The sequence below is a fragment of the Lonchura striata genome, chromosome 15 (genome assembly GCF_046129695.1).
Source record: "Lonchura striata isolate bLonStr1 chromosome 15, bLonStr1.mat, whole genome shotgun sequence".
Taxonomy (NCBI): domain Eukaryota; kingdom Metazoa; phylum Chordata; class Aves; order Passeriformes; family Estrildidae; genus Lonchura; species Lonchura striata.
The window spans coordinates 15689639-15700641 of NC_134617.1; the positions used below are offsets into that span (position 1 = coordinate 15689639).

Here is an 11003-nt window from a genome sequence, read left to right on the forward strand (position 1 = left end):
ACCAAGGTGGTGGCAATAGATGCGGACTCGGGGCGCAATGCCTGGCTATCCTACCACCTCGTGGAAGCCACAGACCTGGGGCTTTTCAGCGTGGCCCTGCGTTCCGGGGAGGTCCGGATCATGCGGGCTCTGCAGGAGACGGATGCCTCTGAGCATGAACTGCTGGTGGTGGTCCGGGATGCCGGGGAGCCCCCACTCTCCACAGCTGTCACACTGGTGGTGCTGGTGGAGGAGAAGGGTCCAGAGGCCCTGCAGGGCTCTGAGGCTCAGGCTGCCGATGGTGGGGGCTTGCCCACTATTACGCTTTATCTGATTGTGTCCCTGGTGCTCATCTCCACCGTCTCCCTGGTGGCACTGGCAGCGCTGGGCATTCGGTGCCTCCGGCGGGGCTCTGCCCCTGCCAACCAGGGCTGCTGCGTGGAGAGCGTGAACACGCTTCAGCCTCCTCCCAGCCACATCTTTGGCCACTTGCACTATGAGCCTAAGAAAGGGGACACTGTGATGGGCGTGCAGGTGACAGCAACGGCACCCCCCGCCCCCCGTTACCGCTCCTGCTTTTCGCCTGTCTCGGATATCAGCGAGTTCATGTTTGTGAAACCCTCCGCGGATCCCACCCTGTGCAGCGAGGTGAGCTCGGGGGTGTGGTCTCCAGCCTGAACACAGCCCCGGTGTTCGCGGGGCTCGGCACCGAACCGACCGGCTTTGGGGAGAGGGGGTGTCCGCCGGTGCCCGGTGCCAGCCCCGGGCGGGGCGGGTTTCCCGCTGCCGGGAGTCCCCGGCGCCCTCCCGGCGCTGCGGGGGCGGAGTGGCGGCAGCGGGGGAAGGGGAGGGCTACGCCGTGCGTATTTTGGGGAAGGCGGTGAGATGGAGAAGGGGAGGAGGAGGGAGAGAGAAAGGAGGAGGCGGAGGAGGAGGGGGCTGTGGAGAGACGTAAAACTGTCACTCGGTCCATCCCCTCCGCTCGCCGACTTTGTGTGTCTTTGCGTATCGAGAAGCGGTTCAGCCGGCGGGGCTGCGCTCGCCCCCTCCCCCGCCTCCTCCATCCCTCCCTGTCCGGCTCCGGCGGCTCCGGCGGCGGCTTCCTCCCTGCACGACCCGCTCGGACCCCCCCGGGCCGCAGGGGTTCCGGCAGCCGGGGCCGGCGGCGGGGCCGGGGAGGAGGGGGAGGCTGCGCGGAGCCGCCGCCGCTCCTCTCCGCGCTGCTCCGTTCGCACACCCGGCACGGGATGCTCGCGGGACAGAGTTTGCCATGGCAGCTCCCGCTGCTGCTCGCAGCCCTCTCCTGCCTGCCGGCTCCCAGCTGCGCTCAGCTCCACTACTCCGTGCCCGAGGATCGCGAGCCGGGCTTCTCTGTGGGCGACCTGGCCAAGGACTTAGGGGTGGAGGTGCGGAGCCTGGCCGCCCGCAACCTGCGCCTGGTGAGCGAGGGCGGGCAGCGGCACTTCCAGGTGGACTTGGCGGCAGGTGTGCTGCTCCTGGACAGCCGGCTGGACCGGGAGGCACTGTGTGGGCAGAGCCCCACGTGCTCTCTGCACCTCCAGCTCGTCATGGAGAATCCCCTCCAGCTCCACCGTGTTGAGGTGGATGTCCTCGACGTGAACGACAACGCGCCCCAGTTCCCCAAGCCTGAGGTGGTGTTGGAGATCACTGAGGTAGCCAACCCTGGCACTCGGCTACCCTTGGAGGTAGCAGAAGACCCGGATATGGGCTCCAACTCCATCTCCACCTATGAACTCAGCCCCAGCAAGCATTTTGCCCTGAGCATCAACGTGAGAGGAGATGGTGTTAAAATGCCCGAGATTGTACTTGAAAAAGCACTGGATAGAGAGAAAGTGCCTGTTCATCATCTGACACTAACAGCCCTGGATGGAGGGAATCCCGTGAAATCTGGCACTGCCAGGGTTACCATCCATGTTTTGGATGCAAATGACAACCCTCCTGTCTGTGACCCACCCATATCCAAAGTGCTTCTGGAGGAGAATGTGCCAGTGGGCACTCTGGTCACCAAGCTGAATGTCACCGACCTGGATGAAGGTCCCAACGGGGACGTGGAATATTCTTTCAAAACCAGCAATAATGCACCCGGTAAATTCAGCAAACTGTTCTCCTTAGATGCCCGTACAGGGGAGATCAGAACCAAAGCCCCGCTGGACTATGAGGAATCCAGTGCTTACGAGATTGCAGTTCGAGCCAGGGACAAGGGATCCCCAGCCATGGAAGGCCACTGTCACCTGCGAGTGGAATTAATTGATATCAACGATAACAGCCCTGAGATCGTGCTGACCTCTGTCTCCAGCCCAGTGCAGGAGGATGCAGCCCCAGGCACTGTGATCGCCCTCATTGGTGTGAAGGACAGCGATTCCGGTGACAACGGGCAGGTCCGTCTGCAGATAGCAAAAGAGCTCCCATTTAAACTCGTGTCTTCTTTTAAAGAGCATTTCTCGCTGGTCACCAGTGGTCCCCTTGATCGGGAGAAGGCCAGTGGATACAACATCACAGTGAGGGCTGTGGATTCAGGGTCCCCCCCGAGGGCCACACAAAAAACCTTTTATCTCCGTATTGCTGACGTGAATGATAACGCACCGAATTTCTCCAGCCCTTTTGATACAGCTCACGTTCAGGAAAACTCCCTCCCTGGAACTTCTGTCTTTTCAGTGTCAGCATCAGACCCTGATGAGGGTAGCAATGCCAAGCTGTCCTACTCCATCCTGGACAGCGGGATGCAGGATGCACCTATCTCAACCTACTTCCGAATAGATCAGGACAATGGCACCATCTACACAGTGCGAGCTCTGGATTACGAGCAGGACAAGGTATTCCAGGTGCCTGTGGAGGTGAAGGATGCTGGGTCTCCTGCTCTGAGCAGCACTGCTGTGGTCCATGTGTTTGTCCTGGACGAGAATGACAATGCTCCCAACATTGTCTACCCGTCTGTCCCCAAGGGCTCTGCCTTCCACCAAGCCATCCCGGCCCTGGCAGAGCCTGGCTATTTGGTAACTAAAATCGTAGCAGTTGATGCTGACAGTGGCCACAATGCCTGGCTGTCCTACCAGCTGCAGGAGTCTGCTGAGGCTTTGCCTTTCCAAGTGGAACGCCGCTCTGGAGAGATAAGGGTTGCACAGGCTCTCAGGGAGTCAGAAGATTCCCACAGGCTGGTGGTCGAAGTGAGGGACAATGGCACGCCGTCCCTCTCGGCCTCTGTGGTAATAGTCATTTCTCCGGAGGAAAACGGCATGCAGGACTTCTCCAAGTCCTTGGACCTCCCCCAGCCTTCTTCCGAGGATACTAACCTAACTCTTTACCTCATCATCTCCTTGGTGTCCATCTCCCTCGTGTCCTGTGTGATGTTTGGGCTGGTGGCTGCCCGGTGTCTCAAAGCTGGCAGTGCCAGCTGGAGCTTTGCGGGTTGCTGCCGAGGGACTGGCCGCAAGCCCGCCTCCCATTTCCGAGGGCAGATGAAGCCAGATGGCTTCATCAAGTACCTGGACGTGGGAGGAGCGGGCTTGACCTCCCAGGCACAGAATTACACCTCTTGTTTCTCGCCCATGTCCGAGCAGAGTGATTTCCTCTTTGTAAAGCCCTTCAGCCATTCTAGCACTGCGGAGACCGTGGCTGCCTATGAGCAGGTGACCAGCACCTTAGCGAGTCCCTGCGATGGGGTAAGAGATGGCTGTTTCTTACTGTGCTCTCTGCTGGGTGCAACAGTTTGTCATATCCAGGCCACTTGGCTGTTCTCTGTCTGTCCTTCCTCCTAAGACGGTGGCCTCAGGGAACATGTGTCACTGTCATCTCCTGGGAGGTGGCAGGTGAAAGTTTTGGCTCGGCTTGGTGGAGGTGGGGGAAGGGGCTGAGCAGTGTTATAGAATCAAAGACTCTGCGTTTGTAGCAGTGGAGAGTTTCCCTTGGCCCCGCTCGTACTTGTTCCTATTTAAAGTGATTCTTAGCGTGGTCAGGAACACATTTTCTGGGGGTTTAACTTCTTGGTTCTGTTTAACCCATTTTTCCTACCTGCACATGAGCTGTGGTGCGGAGGTGGTTATCTGAAAGGAAAGTCTGCCTGTGTTTCTTTTGCTCAGTTTTAGAGGTCTGTTGTAGAAATTTCTCATTTCTCAAACCCCAAGTGTTATTAATTACTGACTGTGCCTCGGCAAGGGATAATTTTCCAGCTTGGTCATGTTGAGCGAGGAGCTAAATTCAGTATTCAGCACTAAAATACTGAAATGTCAGGAGTGACACTATTCACAAAGATCCTGGTGACCTTATGTGCCCTTGGGCTTGCAGAGGCTGAGGAGCTGCAAGCTTTGAAAACTTGAGCTGTTTGTACTCGGATGCCTAAATATAGATGTAGGTGACTGTGTTTAGCTGGAGCTTTTATAATTTTGGGATATAAAAAGGAAAGCAATTTTGTGTCACAAATGCCTGCCCTAAATTTGAAAATGGTAATTACAACAGGAATTCAAAACATGGAAGGGCTATTCAAAATATTGGGAAGGGCTTATCTAGTGCAGTATTGTGTGTCAGTGTGTGCAAAAATGCGCATCTGAAATCTGGAGGGCAAGTCTTTAAACAGCTTCATTTGCATGCAGCATGGGGACCAGTGGGGCATCTATTTTAGGGGAGTAATTTATTCTAATATCTTCTTTCATGAGTATCATCAAAGCTGCAGAGAAATTAGTGAGAGCACATCTACTAAATAAAAATCTAGGTCAGCTGTACTCGTCTTCACTTTTCCTTAGTAATTGCATGTACAAGCAGAATAATCCTATAAAACTGATGTTCCACTATGTAGGGACTATGAACTGCTCATTCCTAAAATAGCTGAGGGAAGTGTTGTCCTTTCCAGGTAGTATGTCATCCCTCTGGAGTTCATTAGGATGATCACGATTTTCGGAAGTGTGTGTGTTTTCCCGACAGAAACAGTCCTGCTCTTTAGTGCTTTCCACAAAGGCGTGATTCAAACAGGAATATACAAGCTTGCTCCATCTCCTTCCTTATTTACAAAATGTTCATTGTCTGGTTGTAAAATAACACGAGCAGAGAGTGATATGGGGGCTTATTAATGAGGTTACAAAATGTGCTGCTGTGTCTGAAGGTTATTGTGTCTCCTAAACAAATAATGCTTTTTCCTCTTGCTGTCGGAAGTTTATTCATTTTTTCTGTGGACAGAAAAATATTGTAGTGCTCCAACAGCTAGGAAAAGTCGTTCAAATACCATGCATAAAAACAATGTCTCAGGCAGGCCTTTTTCAGGACAGAAGAAGGAGAGAGGAAGGTCTGTTACCATTTTACCTTAGAGTATTAAGAGCATCTTTCTGAGTATCGATTAACTTTGCCACCCCCTCACACCCCCCTTCCTCCTCCAAGCTCATTACTGTGGTACCACTGCTCCTGCTGAATTCATGCCCTTATCAGTTTATTTCATGCTTCATTTCTTTCACAGCCTGGTTTCCTGAGCTGCTTTGGAAGATTATTCTCAGAACAGTTTTTGTCATGCTTTTTGGTATTCATGCTGCTTCAGAAATACTCAAGAAAGGGGGAGGGGGAGCTCTCTCTTTGTTCTAATTGATTTGCTTCACTTGGACAGAACATGCTGATATTCCAGACTGAAATAATCCAGGATCAGTTCGCTTTCATTTTCAAAGGCAAGAATGGAGGTATTAAAACTCTTCTTTTTCTTTGCAGCAAGCTCAGCCTAACACAGATTGGCGCTTCTCTCAGACCCAGAGACCTGGAACGAGTGGGTAAGTGGCTCTTTCCTCATTTATCTGTGGGATGAAGTTTTCTTTTCTTGGTACGCCACTTTCAGAGCTGCAAAGGCCATGAGTGGCAGCTCTGAGAGCGGGTGTCCCTGTCATTGATGGAGTCAGAAATAGGGCTGCTCCTGTGTCAGCTGTGTTTGGTGGGGGTGTGGCAGCTGCTCTTGGCTGTGGTGCGTCTGGGTTTGCTGTCTGCACCTCAGGAACTGGAAGGAACTCCAGGTGAAGTTGGGAGATAGTTAGAGGACTGGACAATGGGTTTCACAGAGAAAGGCCTCTTTGCTAAAGCAGATTCTGAGCATGTAAATTCCTTCCTGAGTCAAAAATCTTAATTCTTCTCCCTTCATGGAAGCCACTGGAAATCACTCCCTTGGAGTTTCCCACTGAACCTTGAGCTCTGTGCTGCTGAGGTGAGCTCACCTCAGGATGGGTCAGATGGAGGGAACCACAGAGCTTCAGCTCCTCCCACCTCCCTGCTCAGCAGGGTCACCCCAGAGCACAGGATTGTGTCCAGCCAGTTCTGGAATATCCCCAGTGAGGGAGATTCCACCACCTCTCTGAGGGGTGTGTGTGAGGTCAGAAGAGAAGCCCCAGCAGCAGAGCAGAGACCTCCCAAGTGAGTGCCCTGCTCCTGACTGGGGCTCTCGTGCCTCTGGCCCACCAAGGTTTGCTTGTCTTGGTCCACAGCGAGAGACCACTGACAACAAAATGTTGTTCTTTGCCTCCCCCATCTTCTCTCCTGGTTCATGGACAGGGATCCCCTTCATAGGGTGAACTTCCTTGAAAGAGAGAGCTTTACCTGAATTCCACCTTTCTCTGTGAATACCCCAACCAGAGGTTACTATGTATGAGGAGACTGGCTCCAGGGTAATTTATATGTGAAAAGATTATATCTTTTGGGGCATACCTGAGGGTTATACTCTCTGAATGATCAGGAGTAAATCTGGGTGATGTGCTCCCTCATCTGCCTGGCTCAGGTGCTGTATCTCTGTGCTTTGTCATTCCTGGTGGCCACTTGGGCAGTTCCTGTGGAGTTTAAAATGGTGACGTGGGAGTAGTGGATGCTGGATTTTGGTGTCAGAGCTTGCAGTTAAACATCTGCAGCAGCTGTTTGTGCCTGACTCTTTCCCTGGGACTGGCTCAATAATTTATCTTATCAGAAAATGAAGAGATTGCTATAGCCAACTTGTTGAAGTGATTAAACTTTGCTGTTCCAGCTGATAAAGCTAAAATGGAGTGAGGGTTTGATGTAATTAGATAAAGTGCTCATAGTAGAAGCTGGCCTTGGACTTTAAAGCAAAGCTGTAGCTGGAATAGTTTTCTCAGAGGTCTGTTAAGCTCCCCATCACTGACAACATTTTAATCAAGGAAAATCTATCTAAGCATTTCTGCTCTAGTTCAAATGACAATTAACAAAGCCCTGTTAATGAAGAAGTGCACCACAGCTGCTGTAATTGTTTTGCTGTGAGAAGGCAGTAAATGAGCCCCATCAGAGCAGGCTCTGCTGCTCCCTCTTCAAGCATCGTGCTGGGGCTCTTCAGGGCACGGAGCTGATGCAGCCCAAAGCCCTCAGCTCAGGGACAGGGACTTTCCTCAGGTCGTGGGACAGTGACACTCAGCCAAGCTCCCAGCCTGGATCTCTTCACAAGCTCCATCCCCTCCCCAGTGCCTAAGAGACAGCAGAAACTGGTGTGGGAAGAGAGAGGGCAAGAGGAAAGGCAGGCTCAGAGTGTGTGTGGGGAGCTGAAGGAGTGGCACTTGTTACTGCTGGTGCAAGAGCCACGGTGTCCCTGCTGAGCAGCTGTGACCTGGGTGCCAGGACAGCCCCTGGAGCAGCTGCTCTTCAATCACAGAATGCTTTGGGTTGGAAGGCACCTTCAAGCTCATCTTTTTCCACCCCCTGCCATGGGTAGGGCCACCTTCCTCTGGCCCAGATTGCTCTGAGCCCCATGGTGTGACAGGGGGTCCCAGAGCATGGGCTGAACCCTGACTTCGGAAAGAGATTTTGCTGAAGCACAGGCTGCTGTTGAAATAACTGGAAAAACTCAGTGGATTTTAATTCCTGCTGGTTTTCCCCATTTGCCTGTTTCCACATTTGCAACAAAACTGCTCTTGCAGATTTTTTCCCCCTGTTTCTTTCATCCTGTTTTAAGTTAAATGAAGGGGGATGTTTTTAATCCAAACCTGTGTGACACTATTAAAGGATGGAAATAGAAAGTGCTCTCATATGTTCAGTGCCCAGCCCTGACATCTCCCTGGTGATCAAACAGGCAGATCCTGGAAAGCAGCCCACTCCCCATTGTGCTGTTCCCCTGCTCTTCCCAGAGTTTTGATGCCTGGTGTGTGAATTCCCCAGGCACTGCTTGGTAGTACAGGCATTAAAGAGGGGGCAAGTGCAGCTGCCTGAGCCCGGCTTGCTGTTCTTTCTCTGCTGTTAAACCCTGTACAAATGTGTCTCCTGCTGATAGGTGAAGCTCTGTAGCACCACGAGCTCTCTGAACTGCAGGGCTCTGCTTGGTGCTAGGGAAGCACAGCCTGCCTTTCAGCTGAAAATCAAAAAAAGGGATGTGCTCTCAAATGTGACCCAAATTAAATAACAATAAAGACACAGCAGCTTAGGGCAGGGGTTTGGATGGGTCGTGGGGGGAGCCTGGCACTGGCCCTAAGCCAGAAACAAGCTCAAACCTGTGCTGGGATTTCTGCCTTGCTGTCTCCATGGGAGCTGGGGAAGGAACAATCCTGTCTCTTCTCCACATAGCCCTGCCCATCACAACAAATCCCACATGTCTGGGCACCTGGAACCAGGCAGAGCAGGGGAAGCTCAGTGAGGCAGGGACCAGCTCTTGATCTCTTCGATGCTGCTGCTCCAGGACAACAAAGGGAATCTGCTCTTTGTTCTGAACCACGGGAGAGCTCTGGTGCACATGCTCAGGAGGCAGGAGCTCAGACAATATGCTCTGAAAATGTGGTAGCGAGGCAGACCTGAGCAAAACAGAATTAATCTTGTTGGGGAGAAATAGGAGGATGGGATGATTAATGATGTTTGTGGGTTTTCTTTCTTAAAAAAAAACCACACCCATGCTGTCGCTGGGCAAATGGGAATGAATCCAGGCTGATTCCGAGCAGCAGATGCCATTCCTGGGTAAATCAGATCAGTGTCTCTAGCAGAGATTACAGTGATGAATTGGCCAAAGTGCAGTAAATGAATGTCCAGCAGCATCACAGGGTATCCCTGTGGGATCACCACTGGGGGGTTTTCCTGTGGGAGGAGGCTGGTTGTCTCTGGGAGGAGAGTGCAGGGACTGGGGCCGCTACAAAGGACCCATCTTGTTGTTTTGGTTTGTTTTCATTGTTGTGCCCTGCATGTTCATGGTGCTGCCTGACCCTGGCTGCTCTTTGTTTTGGGGTGTGAGGATTTGTTTACGAAAACACCGGGCTGGAGTCAGGATTTCCTTCCTGGAGGATGGGGAGGGCTCTGTGTTGCTCACAGGTGGACATGACAGGGTGAGACAGGTCTGGGAGGCATCTCGTGGCAGGGCTGAGGACACTGCTGGGCTGTGTGGGCAGGCTGGGAGGGGGTGGCAGGTCAGGCAGGAGACAGCCCAGAGACAGTGGCAGGGGACTCACAGGGAGGTGGGTGTGGAATCCAGAGCTTCCCTCTGGCTGCCCTGGCAGGTCTGGGACCCTGGCAGGGGTCAGGAACCCCCTGGACAGAGCCCCCAGAGACACTGTCTGTGATCTCTGTCCATGGAAAAGAGTTTCAATCTTACAGCATGAATTACAAACTCTAAGTGTTTGATATGAGTAATAATTAAGTGTGGCATGGGTGCAAAAGTCAAATTTTAGGATTCTAGATGAGGGGTCCAAAGGGGACAAGGTGGAGGAAATTGGGTGTGCCTTGTCCTTTTTCTCCTTCTTTATGCCCTCCATGTCTCACTGTGGTGTTGGCATTTTTCTGTTGGTTCAGGCTGGGGACACACTGTCCAACGTAGGTGACAGATATTGGCACGTTCTTGTAAATGCAGCCCAGGGAGTTTCTGGTATTTAATGTTTGTAACATCCCACTGAGGGCAGAGCCCCACACGCTGCCCTGCAGGACAGAGCTGGGCAGGGCAGCAGAACATGTGAGAGATCAACAGAATAAACAACCTGGAAACCAGCACAGACCAATTATGGCTTCTTTGGCAGCGGGGCAGAAGGACAGAGACTTTCCACAATCTGGGAATCATCAATACCACAGATTGCAGAAAGACAGAGACTTTCTACAATCTCGGGATCATCAATACCACAGATTCTGACAGGTGGGAAGCAGAGAGAGAATCCATGGCAACTCCAGGGGAGGGAGGAGCAGAGCGTGTAGAGAAGATGCAGAGTTGCCATTTCACAGCCCCCTTCCATTTGTTTTCTCCAATCCTAAATCCCCCTTTGTTAATGCTTCCCAAAGCTGTTGCTAGCCAGGCTTCCCCTCCCACCAGCCAATGGTGATGTTCACTTCGCTTCACTTGCTTATCAAACAGCATCACAGCTGCCCTGTCTGGCCCCAGCCATCATCCCCCCACCCAGAAATGAGGGGCTTGGGGCTCACAGTGGAGATGCTGCAGCAAGAGAGAGCCAGGAAAGAAAAGAGGGATTTTTTTTTTTTTTTTCATTCTCTGTTTTGTTTTCATGCAAGACCTTCAAGAGTTGGGCTTGCAGGACTATCAACAGGCTGCCTGTGTGTGCTGGGGGCTGGGGAGAGGAATAAAAAAAGGTCCTTCAAGCTCTCAGGGGTGTTCTTGTGGCTCAAAACATCCAGGTGTTGCCAAGGAGGGCTTGTGGTATGTTTTTGGGGTGCATGACAGTATACCAGGACACTGACCCCACGTGTGTGTCTGGGGGGAACATCCCAGAGCAGCTGGAGCCAGAGAGGGAACCAGGGACATTCCTGGGCTTGCACGGGGGTGGACACCCAGCAGAAGGACAGCTGGCCACAGCTGCAGGCTTTGCCCACATCCTTCCTAAAAATAAATAAAGGCAGACCCAGGAGCCCCAGGGGTGTCTGGGGGCGTTGTAAACACTGAGGAATTCACGCTGTGAGTTTGTGTCGTGGTGTGGTGCATCCAAGAGCAGGTGCCACAAAGCACAGGCACCAGTGGGGCTGTGCAGATAAACACTGATGGATTTGCCTTCTGCTCATTCATGGAAAACGTGGAAATGGGCAATGCCAGGCAGGGCTGCTGGACAGGCTGCAGCTCCTCACTGACAGGG

The 11003-nt window shown here is 52.6% G+C and overlaps 1 protein-coding gene across 6 annotated transcripts in view; it reads left to right on the forward strand.

Moving 5' to 3' along the window:
* Positions 1 to 5822, forward strand: part of LOC110481538 (protocadherin gamma-C5) — an 81452-nt gene extending 75630 nt beyond the window's left edge. For 3 of the 6 annotated variants that reach the window (XM_077786714.1, XM_077786712.1, XM_077786713.1), the window contains exon 2: positions 5683 to 5822. In XM_077786714.1, the coding sequence (XP_077642840.1) occupies positions 5683 to 5745 (63 nt within the window). In that variant the 3' untranslated portion in view covers positions 5746 to 5822. Of the gene's footprint in view, positions 1 to 3665; positions 5501 to 5682 lie in introns of those variants that run through there. The other 3 variants (XR_013340832.1, XR_013340831.1, XR_013340833.1) reach the window with 3 other exon arrangements.
* Positions 5823 to 11003: the final 5181 nt, after the last annotated feature.